Source organism: Grammomys surdaster, unplaced genomic scaffold (genome assembly GCF_004785775.1).
Source record: "Grammomys surdaster isolate TR1022 unplaced genomic scaffold, NIH_TR_1.0 125807, whole genome shotgun sequence".
NCBI classification, from domain to species: domain Eukaryota; kingdom Metazoa; phylum Chordata; class Mammalia; order Rodentia; family Muridae; genus Grammomys; species Grammomys surdaster.
The window spans coordinates 625,225-648,897 of record NW_021620638.1 but is presented as its reverse complement, the minus strand read 5'-3'; the positions used below and the strand labels follow the sequence as shown (position 1 = coordinate 648,897).

Below are 23,673 nucleotides of genomic sequence, written 5' to 3'. Positions count from 1 at the left end.
CGCTGTTCCATGCAAAACTTAGCAAGCAAGTATGCTCCTCCTGTTGCTACACACTCTGTGGCTGTGTTGCCCATTCATAATTTCCACAGCTGTAGATTGCTTAGCCTCCAAAGAGAGTAAGAGGAAATGGCCATCTCTGTGCATTTTGAAAAGGGATACCAATTCTGGTGATTGATTTGTGTCTATTTGTTCTGTGAAAAGATCCGTCAACATCTCCTTACTATTTCGAGGGTTCGATTCCAACTGCTCTAAATTTCTACATGTCATCCTGTGGGCTCCAAGTTGTCCTTCCTTACTGCAGGGCTGTCTCTGGCTGCTCTAGTTTGGCAGTTACTGGCACATATAAGATTCAAATTAAAGTGGAAATATTTTAGAACAATTTTAAACCTTAGTGCCAAGGTTGAAGCACACTAGAAGAAACTCTACACAAGAGAGGCTGACCTCTTCACACAGGAATCCTAGCAATGGCTTCCTCCAGGAATCCCGTGTTGGCTTAAACCATTTCTTTAACAAACTCACATTTGCCTTCCATTGTAAAATTTCCTGGCCTCCTAATCACGGCAATTCTTTCATCGATTTTCTTTTGACCACTGAAGGTACAAGTTTTGTTTTGTTTTTTGTTTTTACTTGAAACATTTATGATTTATTACACATAGAGCACTCATTAATAACACTTACTAAAAATGAATGTGAAGGACCCATATGTCCACCTGTTGACTTTACCTTTCAGAGTCAGTTTACAAACTGCATTAAAATTAGTCTTATTAGTTTTAGTTCTAGTTTCATTCTTGTGTCTAACATTTTTGTTAGTACAAATCAATTATACATAGGAGTGGAAGAAGGAACCATCTTAGCTGAACTTGTCAGCTTTCTCTGCAAATATGGAGAGTCAAAAAGTCCTGTGTGAGGCTTCCTACCCCAGCTCACAAGAGGAGCCTGAGAGATCTGGGTCAAGTCCACAGCTCATGATGCAATCTATTTAATACAAAAGGCTCATGACTTTCCTCATTCACCTCTTACAACTTTCTTGCCAGCTGTATCTGAGGTCTTGGTTGAGCTCAGTTACTAGACTGGTTATGAACACTATCTATAAATTTCTGAACATCTATTAGTGTTCCTGAGCTAATATATTAAAGTATCATAGCAAGAGTGGCTCATAAACAACAGAGTTTTGTTTATTCAATCCTAGAAAATATAAATTCAAGATCACAGTACTTACACTGTTGGGTTCTGGTGAGAGCCTTCCACTAGATTTTTGAATTATCATGTGGCAAAAACTCCCTGAGACCCCTTTATTAGGTCACTAATTCCATCCATGAGGGTTAGACTTCATGGCCTAGCTAGCTAGCAAAAACTTGTTACCATTCGTCTTAGCAGGGTTAGGCTCTCAGTGTATGAACTTGAGAATGATCCCAACATCAGTTTGTCCAACATTCTGTTGGAGGCAATCTTTATTCTTTCTTCCATAAACATCTACACAGGAGAAGTGACCTGGATCTAAAAATGGAGGAAGCATGAGTGAAGTGAAAGTATACAGAGTTGAAGCAATGTCCCCTCCGAGCTCTCAGAGACTAAGACTGAAGCCTGTACTAGGTGGAATCCCTGCCTCACCCTTTCTTTGTCAATCTTTGTGTTAGAGACCTCTCTGGGAGTACAAGAAGAAAGGAGATGGATACCACAGAAGTATAAAAAGCACCCAAATGTCCTTAGCTCTGCATTTACAGAAACTCCTCAAATTCCTGGCTCTTTCATTGAAAGTAACTTGTTAGATGTTCAGGCCGGAGGTGGGATTGATAGACAATCAGTATAACGCTCAAAAATTGGAAAGCAAGAATCAAAAAAGAGAAGAAAACTGGCTCATCCCCTCCTGAACAAAAGGAAAGGGAAGAGGGTGAGTCAAGCATGGATAGATTGCACAGTAGATGAGCAGGCAGAGTGGGAAATGGGCTAGTAGCATCCAAGAGTAGGCAGAGGCAGTCCTGCAGTCAGGAAGGCTGACCTGGAGCCCCCAGGAGCCTCACCCTGACATGCAGAGAGGAATTTAGAGCAGCGGAGTTGAACCTAAAACAGAAAGCCTGATTCCAAGGTTGTACCCCCAGAACAAAGGTAGGCCAGCTTTCTGGGGCCACTGCAAAGGTAGGAAACAAACAGTTTAGGGGTGCAATTTGGTTTAGAAAACCCAACTGAGCCCCCTCCTTTGTAAAAGTGAGTATGGTTTCCTTATCAGTGCAACTGTTAGCTTTCCATTGAAAGGACAAATCCATACCATTCCTCAAAAAATAAGAACTCTTCTCTATCAGTATAAATTGACTTGGGTTTCTATATGGGGAATACACTATGACATCATAGCATAGTGGACAACTCATTTTGAGTCTTACAAGAAATGCAAATGCAACTTACCAACAGCAGCTTCTTCTATCAACTACCAGTGAAACCCAGGAGCACACTATAAAAGATTCTGAGGAGCCAGGCATGTGGGAAATAGGACAGTAGTTGGGATGTAGGGGTGGGAGGATCAGTTCAAGACCATTCTTGAATATCTAGCAAGTGTGAGGGCCACCTCAAAACATACAAAAAGAAAAAGCACCACCTAGCATCACATTGGTCAGGAATAAGCTAGGAGACCATCAGCATGACATTTCTCCCCTGAACTCTGACAAGGGGAACATTATTTACCACCTCAAGGACAAGGGTTAAGCATTAAGAGGGGATGGCATCTCTGCAGAAATTACAAAAACGACAGAGGATTGATTCAATCTCGTACTGTGAGTTCACTGGGCAGTGTCTCCATCCTTCCCTGGGATAAGGAGAAAGGAACGGCACAGTCCTTTGGCTTTGAGTTTGGGGAGGCTTAGAGATAGGAGTGTAAAGAACAACTGGAATCATAGCTACACTGTGGGTTCTATGAACACCAGGAAAGTGGGATGTTCCGCCAGGCACAAAAGTCTCCGATGGTTCTGCCTGAAGGCTCTCGAGGGACTGCAATTTCCATGAGGAATTTTTACTGGCTTTGTGATATTACAACATAGAATTAATTGCACAGCTGCCCTGGAAGAACTGACATGCATAGTGTCTTATCCCTGTTGACAGACAGTTTTATTACTTTTCATCACTTTGGGGCTCATAATATTTTCTCTGTAGCCATGCTCTCTCTAAATGCAATGTGGAGATAATTTTATGCAATTATATTTCTGACACGCTGTGTGATTGTTCGAGGTGATTGCTTGACACACGTAGGCAGTGTCTGCAAATGGCAGCAAGTGAAAGGAGATGTTAGCAAAATGTCATCCTTGCTTCTGAAAAAGGCCTGTGCCACCAGATGAGAAAAAGATCAGATGGACCTAAATTGTTGTTGCTCATTTTAGTGCTCACTTGATGTCCCCTGCCCTCTCTGTCACATGAGCCACATTCACCCAGCACAGTCACACAGGTCCTTTGTGATTTTGAAAAAAATAAAATCATGCAACAGGTAGTTCATTACTGTTCTGAAAGCTCCCAGGCCAAGGCACAGCTCAGAGGAAGCCATGATGAAATAAAACCAGGCCTGGGGGTGCGAGAGAGATGGCTCCATGGTTAAGAGCAATGGCTGCTCTTCCAGAAGGGTTCAATTCCACATGTTAGCTCACTACCATTTGTAACTCATCTTAGACCCTCTTCTAGTTTCCGTTGTCACCAAGTACATAGACGTGCATGCAGGCAAAACACACATATACAAGAATTAAAGAAAAAAGCAGGGGACACTGACATCACATGAGCTCTTTGTCCTTGGTGTAATGACACTCACCAGTAATCCTTCAATTATATGATTTTCAGTAATAGAGGACTGGAAGGAAAGAGGTGGCCAGCCATGGCAGCTTATTGAACCTGTAGACGGATTCCACCCCAATGAGGTAAGTATTACCACATAGTGGTCACTGAGTCTAACTGCTTGGATTTCTAAAATATATGAATGCATTTGTATATTTTTTAAGTCCGTTTTTGTTCCCAGAAGGATATTTAGATACTGTACACATATAAGTAACATAGAAATTTAATAAAATAATGTGAAAATTAGAGAGAAAGTAAAATAGGATAAAAGAAAATTTACCAGGATTTTTGATGTGGTTTTTACAGTTGATAGAATATGTGCAGGACTGAGAAACTGTCCCAGGAGACCTACAAAACCTGCTCTGGGTTCTCTAGTGGCCAACTAGAAATGAGCCATCACCCATGCCTTCCATTAAAAAAGTCAATACCTAGAAAAAATAATGATTGCAAGATATTATCAAAGTACATCATATACATGTACAAATTTTTCAAAAAAAATAAAATATATTATACTTAAAATAATAATAATTACAAGGATTCCTGAAAGGGGGGTGAGTGGAAAATTGTACAGATGTCTCTAAAAAGAACACTGTGAGAGAACAATGCCTTTAGTAAGGTCCTGCAGTGAGAGCCTTTCCTCCTCTCAGATTCCAAGTAGGCCATATGAAGTGCCTGTGCTCTGGCTTCTATACAGCACATGGGAACTCAGGGTTGGAGCTCTTGCCCCACTCCCCTCCCATTATCCTGCCTTCAGCCATAAAAGCTCCACTTTTATCTGTCCCATGTACTTGACTCACTTGTGACATTTCTATTTTAAAAAGAGAAGAAAGCATGGGGGAGTTCTTGTGCCATTTGAAACTCCTGAAAGCTGGTTCTCCACAGAGAGGGATGGCCATTTGCCTCAGGCAGTCCTCTATCACCATAGGCATTCTGACCCAGCTTTGGCCAGTGTGCTATGGCAATGACAAGTCCCCCACCCCCTGGTTGAGTACACGAAGAGCCCAACATGCCCTTAAGAATCTGACCCAGCCCTAGGCTTAGCAACTGTTCATGGGCATGGTGAAGAATTATATCAAAAGGAAAGAATAAAAGAGGAAGCAGTGCTGCCTAATGGATGAATGGCAGTGAAGACCTCAACTCACTGTAGACTTGAAGAAGAAGAAAAACAAATATCCTCACTGTTTAAAACAACAAATTTTTTTAAAAAAAATCTTAGTAACGCACTCAGAATATTTAAGTTCTGTGGATCAAATGGATGAATAACTCAGAGAATGATTGACTAGAAACTAGCTATTGGGATCTGCCTCCACAGAAATGCTGTCTTCTTTTTTGAGAATAATATGAGGCTCCACTACCTTTTTTTAGAGGTAAGAACTCACTGTATCCTCAGGCTTCTGGGATCAAATGATCCTTCCTGCCTCAATCCCTACCTAGTTAGAACTAAAGTCATGTAAGATACTTGTTCTCACTGAGGTAGGACTTCTTTGGCTCCTCTTGGCACAACAGAGTTCTGAGTCTACCAAGGATGGAGATATGAAAAGGGAGTCGGCTATGGCATCACCAAAAACTAAACACAAAGAAGAGGCTCAAAGCTCAAAGACAGCTTTTCTTTGTCCTTCAGGACATACTCGTTTGCTATATCAAATATCAGCCTGTCCCTGCTTGACTCTTAAAATAATTTTAGGGTTCAATATCTATCAAATTGGGAGCCTATCCAGAAGCCTATCCTGTTCTACATCTGCTTTACATAAAATTAGTTATTAAAAACAGAGACCTACAGCACAGTATGTCCCATAGTCTTAACATAGGATTCCTACTGGGTTTGTTTCCACAGTGGTATGAGTGAGTGAAGAGTGAATGAACATGACATAGCCATGTCTAAAGCGGGCATCAATGAGACACCATCTCAAACCCTTCTTCTGATCCCACATGTCGAACTGAAAAGTCCAGACTGGCAAATTGCCACCTAATAGCATGTGTTTAGTACCTACACAACTGTCAAGCACTATAAGAAAACCACTTTTATTGTTCAAAATTATAGCATATAGCAGGAGAGAGATGAAGAAATGGATAGAAGAAGACATTCAAAGTGGATGCTAGCTAGGAAGCTTGCACGGGTTTTGTCTTTTTACTATAGGGAATGAGGCCAGCAGGAGTTTCAAGACAGAAATCAGACTTATACTCCTTGAAGATAATCATAGTGGGATCTGGCTGTAGCTCAGCGATAGAGTCTGCCCAGAGCAGATGAAGTCCTGGAGTTGATGCCCTCACAATGTCTACATCGATATCTATGTCCATATTTACAACTCCATCTTTCTGCAGTGGTTATTTGGGCAATGCTTTGGTGGAGGGAACTGGAAGAATAAAAAGAAATTAAGCAGAGAAAAATATGTTACAAAAACTCAAGACCTAGATTCATGACCTGTGGACCCCACATAGCTCAGCTTTGTGAGACATCTGCTTGAGAGTTTTTGAGGTTATAGCATGCATCTGAAAAGTCACTTAAAACATGGCTGGGCCCAAATTCAGATGACAGGAATCAGAAGGCATTAAAAGAGCCACAAGCATTCACCAGACCTAGTTTCTCCCAGCTCTTCAGCCACATGTCAACGCCTTTCATACCTTGAGCCTTGGCAGCCTCACCCTTGACACCCTGCAAAACAACCTCCTCCATCCCATCCTGGCAATTACTCAAAGCCTCTGTTATAAACTCACAGGCAACATCTGACTGTCTACAGAGCGACCATGTTAAAGAAGTAAGAGGCCCGTGAACACATGAGCAGGACACACAAACACAGTTGTATATGTCTGGAGGTAAATAGTCCCTACCCAACTGAGAAAAATAGAAAATATTTCATTACAAGCAAGGAAGTTTTCATAAAGCAAGCCCTTCATTTCTCTTCAACCCTGAGTGTGCCCACTGCTGGAGACACACAACACAGAACCAATGGGTATATTTAAAGAGCTGAGCAGCCTCCAGGTCTCCATTTGCCTCCTTTGTAAGCTCATGAGACAAAATTCCTGGGAAGGCTTAAGGAGTCCCCACATGGCAACTGTGCAAAGACTGGGGTTGTGGCGTGCAGGAAGGAGAATAGCCTGAGCCAGTGAACCTACTTCCCAAGCAGTCACCACCTCAGGTTGGTCCTGTGGGCAAACCAGCAACCACCATGCATCTAATTCACTGTTTTATACTAACAATCACCATCCATTCACCCCAGAGAGCCTGGAGCTGTGAACTTAAGTTCCATATTAAATGGAAGTGTTTAAGTTTTCAGTTTGCAGATTTTAAATCAGTTCTGTCCACACATGGCCTGGTCGAAGAGACTGTGTCGGGGCCAAGTGGAGACGTTGAAGAGGAGAGCAATGGCCTTCTCCAGCAGAGGGCGCTTGGCCATTGGCTTCTCTGTAGATTTCTGAGCACTGTAACTTCAGAAAATATACAACCAGAGCAGATTTTCAGCTTTGGTCTGGTAAAGCCTACGTTAAATTTAGCAACAGTCCAACTTCAAAGGCATCAAGCCATTTTAAGTTTTCAATGAACTCTATATAGTCCTGCTCTGAATTGTATTTGCTCTTTTTAAATATTACAGAGAGGTATTTTTTTGCTTACTATTTACCTTTTGGTTATTTCACAAAAGGAAAAAAAAAGCAACACAACAAAAGTAGGTTATAGAGAGGAAGGGTGGAGGTTTCCAAATATCTCCAGCCAAGATAGCAACATCGCTGCTGGCATCCTGTCCTCCTGGTGTTTCTTACTTTGGGAGGGGAACAGATACATTTGCTTGGGATTGGGGTGGAGGCATGGAGCACCTCCTGGGGAAGTGCTTCTGTCGATAGCAATTCAGTTGGCCCATGAAACATGCTCTGTCTGAGGCTTGTCATCTGAGGGAGGAGGAATTTGCAAGCTCTAGGTTGGCTAGACGTTCACGTCCTCCTTACCACTGTGCCCTTCTCACCCGGTGTGACCAGGGCTTATGAGTAAAAATTAGAAGAGACATTTCACTGAAAACTCACCCAAGACAATAGAGAGTTAAGTCCTCTTGCTTTGTAGATTCTTCTAAGAGAATTTTTTTTCTTTTTTTTTTTATTTTCTTTTTTTTTTTTTTGAACATGAAATGCTTTTTTATAGCATGTTTTACAAGGGGAGGGGGTAAGAGGGTCCAGGTGGTGGAAAAGTACAAAATCTTCTTGGCCTGTGCCTTGAAACATGTCATGGTCTATATGGTACACTGCCTTGAATTATGATCTACCTGCAGTTCTTCAGAAGATATGGTACACTGCTTGAGTTATGGTCTCCCTGCTATTCTTAAGAAAACATGGTACTCTGCTTTGAGTCTATCTGCAGTTGCTAAGCAGGATCTTGCAGCTGCCAAGCTTCAGAGGACATTGTGCAGGTGGGGAAAGGTAGGGGGTAAGGGTAAGGGCGAGGGTCCTGGCTTCTGGCATCTCCCCCTTCTCTGTTTAGTTAGAGAAGGCTTCTTATGTTCAATCCCAACTATGTGAGTTTTGAATTTGGATGTCTAATTATGGGGGGTCTTAGACAAGTTCACAACCCCAAAACACTGATGTGAGACAAGTCACATCGATGGTCGAAGGCTTTAGGCTGTCGACGATGGGCAACGTCAAGGGACTCTGATGTGGGTGAAAGGAGGGTGAGAGCCCTGTCTTAGGCCATGTAGGCTGCACCCACTCCCAGCACCACGCACTCCTTTTCGGCTGCATTGGGTGGGCCCCTGGGAAGTGGACCTACAATAATCCCGTCATTGGGCTAACTCACAGCCATCCTAGTCTCTTGTAAATGTTCAAGTTACCAACCATTTGTCAGTTTGGGGTGTAATATTGTCATAAAGGAAGGCTCCCCAATGTTAGCGGCCATATCAAGGGTGGCCTTGGTTTAGGAAAAAGCCAATTTTTGTTGTGGTGATCAAGAGGCCAAGCTCTCTAGCGAGAGAAATGAGGGCAAAGCCAGGCATACCAGGAACCCTTCTGGAGGGCGTGGAAGTCTAGGGGTCGACCATAGGGGGAGGCAGGGGAGCTGACAGCTGTGTCAGTCTCCTGCGGAGTCACTTCTGGATCCTCTGCAATTTTCAGCTGATGGTAATGAACTTCAACTGCCTTCTTGATGGCAGCATCAACCTGGTTCCGTGGACGACAGGTCATGGGCGATGATCTCTGTCTTGCTCAATCTTGATGTCGTGCACACATCCTCTCAATGAGGGTCCATCCGGATGGTCCATCCGGAGGGTCCGTGCCTCGAGCCCCACCCACGTCTGGGTGCCACTTGGCCCGACCGGCAGGTCCTGGTTATTCGTGGGGGCGAGGAGGACTGCAACCTGCTATTCTTCAGAAGATATGGTACACTGCTTGAGTTATGGTCTCCCTGCTATTCTTCAGATGATATGGTACACTGCTTTGAGTCTATCTGCAGTTGCCAGGCAGGATCTTGCAGTTGCCCAGCTTCAGGGGACCTTGTGCAGGTGGGAAAAGGTAGGGGGTGAGGGTAAGGGCGAGGCTCCTGGCTTCTGGTCCATCTGGGTTAGAACTTCTAATAGCAGGCATCACGGGTGATTCAATTTTACCTGGAAAGAAAAAAGAAGGGGATTCTCAGGGAGATTTCTCTTCCCTGGATGTAAATTGTTATTCATTGTATTTATGATTGGGCCTGGCTTTGTGAGGGTATCTATTTTTTCCATTAATATTTGTGGTAGCCGGTTAGCTGTGCCTTCTGTGGTATTGGGCAGGCATATCAGTCCTCGGCTCCATAAGGGAACTGGGACTGGGGCATTCCCTTTATGGGTATGAGGGTCCTTCCCCATATCTGTGGCAAAGTTTTGTTGGTCTTGGTGGTGCCCGAGGTCACCAACATGGTCAGCAAGAGATTTGCCATGAGCTTTCAGCTTTAGAGAGAGAAAAGTGAACAAGGCATGATGGAGGGTATTTCAGGGGGACTCCTTCTGAGGGGGTACCGTTCCCCCTCTTTTGTTTTTAAAGCCAATTTTTCAGAGTTCTTGTAAAATCAGGGCAGAAGCGCCAACAGTTGCTCCTTCCACACTCAGAGAGTCATGAAGGCCTTATTTAAGGATATATAAATCTATATTAATAATCTTTTGTCAAGGGACTTTTATAGCTCCACTGACAATCAGACTATATGATATATCGATTAGATATAGCTTTTTCTACTTTTGTTAGATTACCTCTCTTTTGTCAATTAACTGTTGAGGAAGTTAGGGTTTACCTCTCTCTTGAGAATATTGAACGGAGATTTAAATTCTTTTGTGGAGAGCTTAAAATAGTATCTTAGCCAATTTGCATCTCCTAGAAACTTTTGAAATTAATTTAAAATAAATAGACTCCCTTTTTTTTAAATCCTTTATCTGTGTGGGGTTTTTATTGGGTATTATATGTATTTACCTTTCAATGTTGTCTCCTTTCTCATTCTCCCCCCAAATCCCTTATCCGCTACCCCTTCCTCCTAATTTTTGTGATGGTGTGCTCCAAACATCCTCCCAGTCCCATCTCCCTGCTCTCGAATTCCAACACAGTAGGGGATCCAAACTTTTGGGGACCTTGGCCCTCCACTTTCACTGGAGTCTAACCAGGTCACCCTCAATTCCCTATACAGGTGCTTGAGTCCCTCCCTTTGTGCTCTCTGGTTGGTGGTTTAGACTTTGGGAGTTCTGGTTGAAACTTTTGATGCTCCTTCTAAAAAGGACCAACGAATTCATACTTTGGTCTTCCTTCTTCTATGTGAGTTTTATGTGGTCTATATGAAGATTCTTAGAAATTGTGAGCTTTTGGGCTAATATCCACTTATCAGTGAGTGCATACCATGTATGTTCCTTTGAGATTGGGTCATCTCACTCAAGATGATATTTTCCAGCTCCATCCATTTGCCTAGGAATTTTGTGAACTGATTGTTTTTAATAGCTGAGTAGTACTCCATTGTATAAATGTACCACATTTTCTGCATCCATTCTTCTGTTGAAGGGCATCTGGGTTCTTTCCAACTTCTGGCTATTATAAATAAGGCTGCTATGAACATGGTGGAGCATGTGTCCCTGTTGTATGTTGAAACTTCTTTTGGGTATATGCCCAGGAGTGGTATAGCTGGGTCCCTAGGTAACGCTATGTTCAATTTTCTGAGATACCGCCAGACTGCCTTCCATAGTGGTTGTACCAGTTTACAATCCCACCAACAGTGGAGGAGTGTTCCTCTTTCTCCACATCCTCGCCAACATGTACTGTCACCTGTGTTTTTGATCTTAGCCATTCTGACTGGTGTGAGGTGGAATCTCAGTGTTGTTTTCATTTGCATTTCCCTGATGACTAGGGATGCTGAACACTTCTTTAGGTGCTTCTCAACCATTCGAGCTTCCTCAGTTGAGAATTCTTTGTTCAGGTCTGTGCTCCATTTTTTAATAGGGTTCTTTGATTGTCTAGAGTCTAATTTCTTCAGTTCTTTGTATACCTTGGATATTAGCCCTTTATCAGATGTAGGGTTGGTGAATATCTTTTCCCAATCTGTTGGTTGCCGCTCTGTCCTATTGACTGTGTCCTTTGCTTTACAGAAGCTTTGCAGCTTTATGAGGTCCCATTTGTCAATTTTTGGTCTTAGAGCACAGGCCATTGGCATTCTGTTCAGGAACTTTTTCCCTGTGCCTATGTATTCCAGGCTTTTTCCCAGTTTCTCTTCTATTAGTTTCAGTGTGGCTGGTTTTAGGTGGAGGTCCTTAATCCACTTGGAATTGAGCTTTGTACAAGGAGATAAGTATGGATCAATTTTCATTTTTCTACATGCTGACCACCAGTTGGACCAGCACCATTTGTTGAAAATGCTATCTTTTTTCCATTCGATGGTTTTAGCCCCTTTGTCAAAGATTAAGTTACCATAGGTATGGGGGTTCATTTCTGGGTCTTCTATTCTATTCCACTGATCCTCCTGCCTGTCTCTGTTCCAATACCATGCAGTTTTTATCACTATTGCTTTGTAGTACAGCTTGAAGTCGGGGATGGTGATTCCTCCAGAAGTTCTTTTATTGCTGAGAGTAGTTTTCGCAATCCTGGGTTTTTTGTTATTCCAAATAAATTTTAAGATTGCTCTTTCTATCTCTGAGAAGAATTGAGTGGGAATTTTGATGGGGATTGCATTAAATCTGTAGATGGCTTTTGGCAAAATAGCCATTTTTACTATATTAATCCTTCCAATCCATGAGCATGGGAGATCTTTCCATCTTCTGAGATCGGTTTCGATTTCTTTCTTCAGGGGAATGAAGTTCTTGTCATACAGGTCTTTTACTTGCTTGGTTAGGTTCACACCAAGGTATTTTATATTATCTGTGACTATTTTGAAGGGTGTCATTTCCATAATTTCTTTCTCAGCCAGTTTATCTTTTGAGTAGAGGAAGGCTACTGATTTGCTTGAGTTAATTTTATATCCAGCCACTTTGCTAAAGTTGTTTATCAGGTTTAGGAGTTCTCTGGTGGAAGTTTTGGGGTCACTTAAGTATACTATCATATCATCTGCAAATAGTGAGATTTTGACTTCTTCCTTTCCAATTTGGATCCCTTTGACCTCCTTGTGTTGCCTAACTGCTCTGGCTAGGACTTCCAATACTATATTAAATAAGTAGGGGGAGAGTGGGCAGCCTTGCCTAGTCCCTGATTTTAGTGGGATTGCTTCAAGTTTCTCTCCATTTAGTTTAATGCCGGCTACTGGTTTGCTGTAAATTGCTTTTACTATGTTTAGGTATGGACCTTGAATTCCTGACCTTTCCAAGACTTTTATCATGAAGGGATGTTGAATTTTGTCAAATGCTTTCTCAGCATCTAGTGAGATGATCATGTGGTTTTTTTCTTTGAGTTTGTTTATATAATGGATTACATTGATGGATTTCCGAATATTGAACCAACCCTGCATTCCTGGGATGAAGCCAACTTGATCGTGATGGATAATTGTTTTGATGTGTTCTTGAATTCGGTTCGCTAGAATTTTATTGAGTAATTTTGCATCAATGTTCATAAGGGAGATTGGCCTGAAGTTCTCTTTCTTTGTTGGGTCTTTGTGTGGCTTAGGTATGAGTGTAATTGTGGCTTCAAAGAATGAGTTGGGTAGTGTACCTTCTGTTTCTATTTTGTGGAATAGTTTGAAAAGAATTGGGATTAGGTCTTCCTTGAAGGTCTGATAGAATTCTGCACTAAAACCATCTGGTCCGGGGCTTTTCTTTGTAGGGAGACTTTTAATGACTGCTTCTATTTCTTTTGGGGTTATGGGACTGTTTAGATGGTTTATCTGGTCCTGATTTAACATTGGCAACTGGTATTTGTCTAGGAAATTGTCCATTTCATCCAAATTTTCCAATTTTGTTGAATATAGGCTTTTGTAGTAGGATCTGATGATTTTTTTAATTTCCTCAGTTTCTGTTGTTATGTCCCCCTTTTGAGTTCTGATTTTATTAATTTGGATACTGTCTCTCTGCCCTCTGATTAGTCTAGCTAAGGGTTTATCTATCTTGTTGATTTTCTCAAAGAACCAGCTCCTGGTTTTATTGATTCTTTGGATAGTTCTTTTTGTTTCAATTTGGTTGATTTCAGCCCTGAGTTTAATTATTTCCTGCCTTCTACTCCTCTTGGGTGTATTAGCTTCTTTTTGTTCTAGGTCTTTCAGGTGCTCTGTCAAGCTGTTAGTGTATGCTCCCTCCAGTTTCTTTTTGTAGGCACTTAGAGCTATGAATTTTCCTCTTAACACTGCTTTCATTGTATCCCATAAATTTTGGTATGATGTGTCATCATTTTCATTAAATTCTAAAAAGTTTTTAATTTCTTTCTTTATTTCTTCTCTTACCTGATTATCAAGGAGTAGGGTGTTGTTCAGTTTCCATGTAAATGTGGGCTTTCCATTCTCTTTGTCATTTTTGAAGACCAGCCTTAGACCATGGTGATCTGATAGGATGCAGGGAATTATTTCAATTTTCTTATATCTGTTGAGGCCTGTCTTGTGCCCAATTATATGGTCTATTTTGGAGAAGGTACCATGAGGTGCTGAGAAAAAGGTATATTCTTTTGCTTTAGGGTGAAATGTTCTATAGATATCTGTTAAGTCCATTTGGTTCATAACTTCTGTTAGTTTTACTGTATCTCTATTTAGTTTCTGGTTCCATGATTTATCCATTGCTGAGAGTGGGGTGTTGAAGTCTCCCACTATTATTATGTGAGGTGCAATGTGTGTTTTGAGCTTTAGTAAGGTTTCTTTTATGAAATTCGATGCTCTTGTATTTGGCGCATAGATATTCAGAATTGAGAGTTCATGTTGGTTGACTTTTCCTTTGACAAGTATGAAATGCCCTTCCTTATCCTTTTTGATAGTTTTAAGTTGAAAGTTGATTTTATTCGATATTAGAATGGCTACTCCCGCTTGTTTCTTAGTGCCATTTGCTTGAAAAATTGTTTTCCAACCTTTTACTCTAAGGTAGTGTCTGTCTTTGTCACTGAGGTGGGTTTCCTGTAAGCAGCAAAAAGCTGGGTCCTGTTTGCGTATCCAGTCCGTTAGCCTATGCCTTTTTATTGGGGAATTGAGTCCATTGATGTTAAGAGATATTAAGGAGAGGGTGTTCTTGCTTCCTGTCATTTTTGCTAATAGTGGAGACATCGTTTGTGTGGTTATCTTCTTTTGGGTTTGATGGAAAAGGATTATTTTCTTGCTCTTTCTGGGGTATGATTGCCCTCCTTGTATTGGAGCTTTCCTGCTATTATCCTTTGTAAAGCTGGATTTGTGGGAAGATACTGTGTAAATTCAGTTTTGTCATGGAATATCTTAGTTTCTCCGTCTATGGTAATTGAGAGTTTTGCTGGGTAAAGTAGCTTGGGCTGGCATTTATGTTCTCTTAGGGTTTGTATGATATTTGTCCAGGATCTTCTGGCTTTTATAGTATCTGGTGAGAAGTCAGGTGTAATTCTGATAGGTTTGCCTTTATATGTTATTTGGCCTTTTTCCCTTACTGCTTTTAAAATTCTGTCTTTGTTTTGTACATTTTGAGTCTTGATTATTATGTGACGGGAGGTATTTCTTTTTTGATCTAGTCTGTTTGGCGTTCTGTAGGCTTCTTGTGTGATTATGGGCATCTCATTCCTTAGGTTAGGGAAGTTTTCCTCAATAATTTTGTTGAAGATATTTACTGGCCCTTTAAGTTGGGAATCTTCACTCTCATCTATACCTATTATCCTTAGGTTTGGTCTTCTCATTGCATCCTGGATTTCCTGGATATTTTGAGATAGCAACTTTTTGCATTTTGCATTTTCTTTGATAGTTGTGTCAATATTTTCTAAGATATCTTCTGCACCTGAGATTCTTTCTTCTATCTCTTGTATTCTGTTGGTGATGCTTGTGTCTATGACTCCTGATTTCTTTCTTAGGTTTTCTATCTCCAGGATAGTCTCCCTTTGTGATTTCTTTATTGTTTCCACTTCCATTTTTATGTCCTGGATGGTTTTGTTCAATTCCTTCATCTGTTTGTTTGTGTTTTCTTGTAATTCTTTAAAGGATTTTTGTGTTTCTTTAAGGACTTCATCCTGTTTTCCTGTGTTCTCCTCAAGTTTTTTGATAGTGTTATTTACTTCCTTCTTGTAGTCCTCTATCATCATCATTAGAAGTGATTTTAGATCTGGTTCTTGTTTTCCTGGTGATATGGGGAGTTCAGGACTTTCTAATGTGGGAGAACTAGGTTCTGATAATGGCAAGTACCTTGGGTTGCTGGTGCTTGTGTTCTTGCGCTTGCCTTTCGCCATCTGGATCACCTTTGTGCTATCAGAGCTGTCTCTGACTGGGGCCTGTCTTTCCTATTATCTAGGTTGTGTCAGAACTGTTTGGGATGGGTTTTGCTGCTTGAGTTAGAGATGAGGCCCAAGATGTGCTCGGTGCTCAGGTGGAAACCGGAAGGGGCCGGGGCTCCGGGTCAGGAGCGGATTTCTGGATCCCAATGAGTCCCAGTGGGTCCCAGTGGGTCCCAGTTGCTCCCTGATTGGGGGCGAGCACTGCCACCTCCTAGCCTAAGAAACTGCTTGAGCTAGCTTGAGCCACGGAGAGCCCCGCTCCCTCTAGGTTCTGTGAGATTGGGTGCAGAGCTGACTCCAGGGATCTGCTCTGGCACAGACCGGAAGGAACCCACGCTCCGGGCCCTGGAGTGAACTCCTGGGTCCCAGTGGGTCCTAGCCACTCCCTGTTCGGGGGCAAGCACTGCCACCTCCTAGCCCAAGACCCTGCTTGGCACAGAGGTCCTGCGAGCCCCGCTTCCTCTGGAGTCTGGGAGATTGGGTGCAGAGCTGCCTCCCGGGATCCGCGAGTGCTCGGGCCCCGACCGGATGGAGCCCGCTCCAGGCCAGGAGCGAATTCCTGGGTCCCAGTGGGTCCCTGTTGCTCCCTGTTTGGGGTGAGTGCTGCTTTTTCCTTACCTGGGATGCTGCGTGAGTTCAAGCTCCTGGGAGTCCCTGTTTTTCTTGGTTTTCTGCGGTTGGGTACGGAGCTGCTGCCTGCGACCTGCTCTAGGCTCAGTCCCAAACCCCTTCTAAGAGAATTTTAAGGAAGAACAAAGAATTTTCAGTGGATCTGGGGATATCATGGTTTAACCAACATTCAGGCCTCTGAATGACAGTAGACAGGAGCCTGTCAGAGCAGTAAAATCCCTTCAGACATGCTTTACCTTGGAGTAGAAGCCAGATACACTAACAGCCATATACATGAGGTAGTGCCCATGAGGAGGATGACTACAATCAAGGCCTTGCAATAGCACAGAGGAAAGGAGTGAGTGAAGTGGTATCCTTACTGCTCATGACTTGAGTCTAATACCACCATTGCCAAGAAAGCATGAGGGTTTTTGTGAAGTCTTCCATTCTTACTACTTTATTCAAAATCTCATGGGTGAAATGGGCTTATGTGCTAAGCTGATAATGAAATCCGATCAAAGCCACCACTACTGGCCTCCTAAAACTACACGTTCAATGTGTGTGAACAACAAACCTCAGAAGCAGTGGTTCTCAGGTTTAGCACATATCAGGGACAAAATGGGAAGATGTAACACGGTGTGTCTTCTGTTCTCTCCATAGTTCATCCTGTGGGTTGTGTAAGCTCAGAGAATGTGTTCTTTTAGAAAGTATACTGGGTGATAGACTTGCGTTGAAAGACACACTTTTAGAACCCCTGTCCTGAAGCCTTGTCCTTCTTAACAAATGTATATGGTTTTGCTATTGTAAAGGAAAATGGCAGCCTCATGTGCATATTGCTCTGTGAAATCTAATGTTCACTATCTAAATCAGTGTTTCTCATCCTGTGGGTTACCACCCCTTGAGGTCCAACAACCATTTTATAGGGGTTGCCTAAGACCATCAGAAAGCATAGATAATTATATTATGATTCATAACAGTAGTAATATTATAGTCATGAAGTATCAATAGAAATAATTTTATGGTTGAGGGTCACCACTATATGAGGAACTAAGGGATCACAGAGTTAGGAAGCTTAAGAACCACTCATCTAAATCTTGGTGAAAGGAGAGAACTCACTTTGAAAAGTTCTTCTGGGAGGGAATAAAAAGAGAAGTAAGGTTTCCTTGTGAACCTTTAAGTTAATTAATGGCGTTTTCTGTTTTTAACATCAAACTGAGCAAGCATATACAAAAGCAAAGTGAGTTCTTTATCAGTGAGATGTCCTTGGAGAAATCCAATGCCAGTATCTCCTGGGGTTGGTGTCAATTTTTTCCAGTCCTGCAGCAGTGACCACAGACCAATAGGATCCTTGGTAGAATTCCATATCATCAAATAATTAGACCAAACATCATGTTCTACTACAGGAAGCTGACTTGAATTCAGAAACCACTTCTTGTTTCACTGTGCTCTAGATTGCCGAGGTTTATGTGCACCTGTTATGACTGGAATATGAAGTGCCTTCCACAGGCTCAAATGTGGGAATCGTTTGTCCTTGAGTGGCACTGCTGCTTGGGGAAGCTGTGAAAACTTTTAGACTAGGGACTTTTGTCCCTAGCTGGCAGAAATAAGTCACTTAGAAGTAGGTCATTTTGAAGGCTACATCTGTTTCTGGTTCTGGATTTGAGTGCTCTGTTTCCTGGATTGATCCAGGATCTGACCCATCAGGATGTGAGCAGGCTGTGCCACAAGCCCTCACTGACACAGATGAAATGGCCCCAGCAGTTTCCATCCTTCCTTGCTATGATGGACTGAAATCTTCTGAAACATGGGCCAACTGGAGACCTAGCAGCCCAAATTTGTTACCAGTTACTTTGTCACAAAAAAAGAAAAGTAACTGCAACATCTAAGCAAGGAAGAGGGCTGTAAAAGGTTTATCAAAGAAAAAACTTGGACTTAATCCAGAGATCCCAGGTAATCTCCCTATTCCCTCACCTTCTACTGGACATGATTTAGTTCTGCGCATGTGCTCAGGGAGTGAGCTAACAGCCTATGTACTCTTCTGCACTGGGATATGGACATTGTCAGGAAGATAATCTCTCAAATACTTGGAAAAATTGTAATAAAGTTTGATCTGTAAGGTAAATGCAGCCTGATGGAGTACGGTGTGTACATTGGGTAAAGACAGTGACGTAAATCTGCACTTACCATGACATAGCCCGACATGGAAATGTGATGATAATGGAAGGACAAGTAATTATATGGACAATATCACAACTCTGCACATTCGTGGGACTGTCCACCAAAAAGAATTAACATTATAAGTTATGCATTACACTTTGGGAAAAACATATTTTAAAACACAATATAGATGAATATACCTTTGTATGCATGTGATGTGTGCATGTGAGTGTGTGTGTGTGCGTGTGTGTGTGTGTGTGTGTGTGTGTGTGTAATCTAAAAAGATTACGATGTTAGGAAAGGATTCCTCCACTCTAATTACAAATAACTTTTATTCTATTTTTCTGTTTGTTAAATTTTTTGTCCTGGAATAACAGGATACTGGCTTAATATTTTAAACTGTGAACAGAGACAAGCAAAGACTCACAGTATGCTTAAGAAATAACTGGCTTGGAATAAAGGAAATGAAAGATACCTATGTGGCTGCCTGTGTGGTGGTGCATCATGGGAGTGGTAACAGACAATGGATAGAGGAGAAACATGCAGAGGATACTCAGCAAAGAGAATCGAATGAATGAATGAATGAATGAATGAATATAGTAGATCATTTCCTCACAATTCTCTAGCATATTGGCATGCCAGTCTCATTGTAGACACCGTATTTCAGCAGTGCATACTCATAAATACATTAATCTCTGTTAGAGTGACAACCAATTAGTTGCTTTCAAACCAGTCACAACAAGCTCAAATCTGAGCTCATTCGTTTTCACTTTCCTCTTCTTTCACCCCTATCTCTTCTCTTATTAATGTCAGGGAAATAAATGCCCACAAAGGCCTTGTTTCCACATAATCATTAAAAAGACAATTTAAATGTATCAAGTTGAAAGTTAAAAATAAATAAAACCACACCAGCAGGGTTCCACAGACCTGGAAGCAGCACCCATTATTGAGGAGTTTCAGGAAAAGAGACCAGGCCCCTGTCCTCAAAGACAATCTGAGTCGTTCATGAAAGAGCGTTGCAGCCACCCTGGTGGTCATCCTGAGCCTTGCTCCTGCTTTTAAGTACAAAGAAGAAAGTGTGTGGTATGTCAGTAGGTGTGTGATGTATGGACAGATGATGTGTGTGCGCTGGATGCATACAGTTCATGTATGTGTTTTATGTAACATGTTGTATGGATATTATCAAGATTGGATACTTACGGGAACATAAGCTAGTATAGCCAGTGAGGTAATCAACATGGAGATTCTCAGAACTAAAGCTGCCCTGTGATCCAGCTGTACAATTCTTGCAGTATGCCTGCAGGATTCTGAGTCAGCATACCACAGAGACTTGCACACTCATGTTTACTGCAGCCTCATTCACAATGGCCAATATATGGAGACAACCTAGATGCCACAAAAGAACAGATGCAGAAAATGTGTTATTGTCCTCAATGGGGTTTTGTTCAACCATAAAGAACAAAATCGCATCAGCCATAGAAGAGTGGATGTGACTATAGACTATCGTGTTAAGGGAAATACGTGTGATACACATGAGGAAAAAATAACACGTTTTCTCCCACTTGCATAATTTAGATTTAAATGTATATGATAAAAATGGAGAAGTGGCTATATGGAAAAGAATAGAGCCTAATTGAGGGATGGGAGAGATGGCAAAGGATACAGAAAGGGAGAAAAGGAGACAGACCTCATATGTTCTTATTCACATACAGAAGGACATCTTTTCAGGGAGAAGGGAACAGGAGGAGGAAGGAAGGGAGAGGGATGGGGTCAATATGTGAGGTGTGATGAAATGTATGTATAAAATTTCATGAGGAACCCCAGTATGTATGCTCACTAGAACGTCAATAAGAAACAAAGTGGTCACATGTTTGATTGGATGCATGGCTGGGGGGGTGGGAACATGACATAGCGTTTGTTTGGTATGAGCAAGGTGGTATTGAATTTGAGCCTTAATACCTGAAAAGTAAAAGTCTGATTGGATGGAGACATTTTGAGTTCACTTCAGAAGGCTCTGGCACTCCATAAAACTGCTAGAGCTGATTAATGCAATGACTCAGTCGGCTTTGGGGTTTTTTTCTAACAATTACTAAAAGATTACACACAGTTTAGACCTGGAAAGAGCTTTTGATCATTGACTCTGTCCTACTTACAATCTAATTTGGCCCCAGAGTGCCAAACACGCAGCATTGTCAAGTGGCATGGTGAACGGCCTTGAGGGCAGCGTCCCTCCTTCCCACAGTCTGCTCCCCTCTCAGGTCCTCAGCAATCAGTCCTCTTATTTTCAGGTCTGCTGTTGAGATATAGCCATTTGGCCCAAGGACCAGCCAGGCCCATTTGCTAACTACATCATCTGTAGAGAAAAAGCCTTCTCATCCAATGCACGGGTGGGGGCGGGGGGGAGCAGAGGACTGGACAACCAAGACTAGATCTCGCTACCACTGAGGACAAAGCAAATCTAACATAAACCTACAATGGCCAAGAAAGTAGCATTTGGCAGGAGAGACTAAGCTCATCCTTCTTGGATTCCAGCCGGGCGATGCACAGGTGCACAGCTTCCCCAAGAAACATCCAGAACCTAGCCTTAAAAGTTCAGCTTCTCCCAAGAGAGTCTGTCCTTTCCTTTCCATGTGAAGATGATATTTCTTCTCTTTTGGCTTGTGCTTCTTCCTCACACCCCTCCAGATGTGGGGTCACTCCACTTGTCTGGCTCCTGGGCTAACCAGGAGCTCCTCCAGGGAAGGCTTCCTCTGTTCATTAGCACTCAGGCCTTAGGCCACCAGAAGGAATTGTTAGCTGTCTCCTGGAGTACAGGACTGGGTTTTTGAGAAATATGCACTTACTCTATGTTTCTAAATCACAAATCTAGGAACTTAAAACAATATACATGTTACTTTGAAGTTTTTGATAGCCATAGCCTGACCTCGTCCTGCCCTTAGGATGTCACAAACTACAATCAACATGTGTTACCCAGGCTCTGGGATCATCCAGAGACAAAACTGGAGGAAACAGCATCACATTCACCTGAGTTGACAGATTTAGAGTTGGACTAAGTACCCAGCTTCTTGCTGGACTCTAGCTGGGGGATAGCATCAACTCACTGCTTATAGCATCAGACCAGCAAGACTAAGTTCTATTTTAGGAGACACAATCACCGAGGTGACACCTGTTCATCACCACTGTAATGATTAGGATGAGGTGACAGGCCCCACCCACCTCAGAGGAAGGGATTGGATTCACAGAGATGAGACCAGGGATCTCAGGAATGATCCTCAGGTCTTCCCACCATGGAAGATGCTGAGCTTTGCACATGAAATGTCCTCCAGATGCTAGCGTTAAATTCTAGGCTCCCCAGCTGCTGGAGCTATCGTGAGAGGAGAAGTAAACCTTGGGAGATGGAACCTGACTGAGGCAATGGAGTCCCTGACAGTAGGCTTTAAAAAAACATCTTGTCACTAGCCTCAGTCAGTCTCCTCTTTGTTTCCTGTTTGCCATGAGGTGAACACCTTCCCTCTACCATATTCTTACTCCATGATGTATCTGCAGCCCATGGGCAAAAGAAATTCTTCTCTTTTAAATTGTTTCTCCTGGATAATATTAGCATCACTATGGTAAGTTTAAGAAGTTAAGAATGACTGAATCCTGATGCTCAGTCTTGTATGTGTTGTTGTCTTGCAAGGTCTCTTGTATACAAAGCTGGCTGCACACGTATCATGTAGCCCAGGGATGAACTTGAGCTTCTGATCCTCCTGCTTCTACATCTTGAGTGGTGGGATCAGGCATGTGCCTCACAATCTGTCATGTTAGATGGAGTAAAGCTTGGGCTTCTCTGTGCTAGGCAAGCCCTCCGCCAATGGAGCAGCATCCCACACCTACTGGTCGGTCCCTTACCATTAAGTCTCTCCTCTCTCTGGCTCTCTTGCAGGTGGCTTCATTTCTGCTAGCAAATCGTTTCTGGAAGAAGATACAGCTCCAATGGCCTCATGTCCTGGGAAAGGAGAATCCATTCAATTCTCAGATTGAAGAGGTGTTTGGAGACCAAGGAGGACATTGAGTGTCCCCAGAAGGAACATCACTGAGGGAGAGAAAGGTGGATAAACCCTCCCAACTGCCCATTCCAGGGGCTGCTAGGCCACAGGCCCAGAAGACCTTCTTCAGCGACCTTTCTGCAGACCACTTTCCTCTCGGTTGGGGACAGACCTTAATGGCAGTGTGATGCCCATGATTCCCACAGCAAGTCTCTCCTCTGCTCAACCCTGAAACACCCTGTAAGAAAGTGCTTTGGGGAATCTTTCCAAGCATGACAATATCTGTGCCCTTCAGCAGTCTATTGTTCCAAAGAGGCTTCTAGAGTAGTAAAGCACCCAGGATGCTTAGCAGCTTACCAGAGTCTGCACTACAGATTGAGCCTCTCTCCCTGTTCTTCCTCTAGTACAGCTTCAGGCTGATTGTAGGTAGAAACAATCCGGGTTCCATGGGCCCTTCTTAAAAGTAGAACACTTTCCAGTAATCCCAGAAGTCAGTATACTAAGAGCTTTACCAAATGTGTGTATACATATACATAGACATCATATAATATACATATTCTACATAGACATCATATACATACACATATTCTACATACACATATTCTACATAGACATCATCTACACATACACATATGCATACACATATACACATACACACCCAGGAACTCCGTCAAAATTAAGATGCTTTTCTTTACAAGCTTTTCTTACATTCTATTCTTTAGCTGCATAATCTATTTTTCTTATAGCAATGACTTTGTGTCATTTTCTACAGAAAATAAAATATCTTCCATATTATTGGTATTATTGACAGTATCTTATTAAATTATTCTCCCATGGGTTTGTGCATATATACAATGCATCTGGTATCTCTCATCCCCCATCCTCTCCTACTTCTCTCAAACTCCATTTAACTCCCCTCCTCCCTACAAATTCTTTTTCTATATTCAAGTCTGTTAGATTTGTTTTGAGACCCACTGAGTTTAACTAGGGCTCACGACCATGAATTTGGAACTATCCACTGGAGTCTGGTGGGATCACCAGTAGGAATACAACTGAAGACAGTGTCTCTGATCCCTGTTCCTCCCCCCCACCCCCAGCCCCAGCATACATCAATGGCCAATAGTTATCCAGAGACGGTTTGGTCTATTGATAGTTTTAGGGAATCTTTTTCAACTACATAAATCAGTATGGCTGAAGTTATATAAATGTTCAAGACTGTTATCACAGTAGCTTACCTGCACCAAAT

General features: G+C 42.3%; 1 protein-coding gene across 1 annotated transcript in view; it reads left to right on the top strand.

Annotated features, from left to right (window-relative positions):
• Aoah (acyloxyacyl hydrolase) overlaps window positions 1–23,228 on the top strand; it is a 217,728-nt gene extending 194,500 nt beyond the window's left edge. The window contains exons 20-21 of the mRNA XM_028789279.1: window positions 3,814–3,890; window positions 22,325–23,228. Of these exons, the coding sequence (XP_028645112.1) occupies window positions 3,814–3,890; window positions 22,325–22,453 (206 nt within the window). The 3' untranslated portion in view covers window positions 22,454–23,228. The remainder of the gene's footprint in view (window positions 1–3,813; window positions 3,891–22,324) is intronic.
• The last annotated feature ends 445 nt before the right edge of the window (window positions 23,229–23,673 follow it).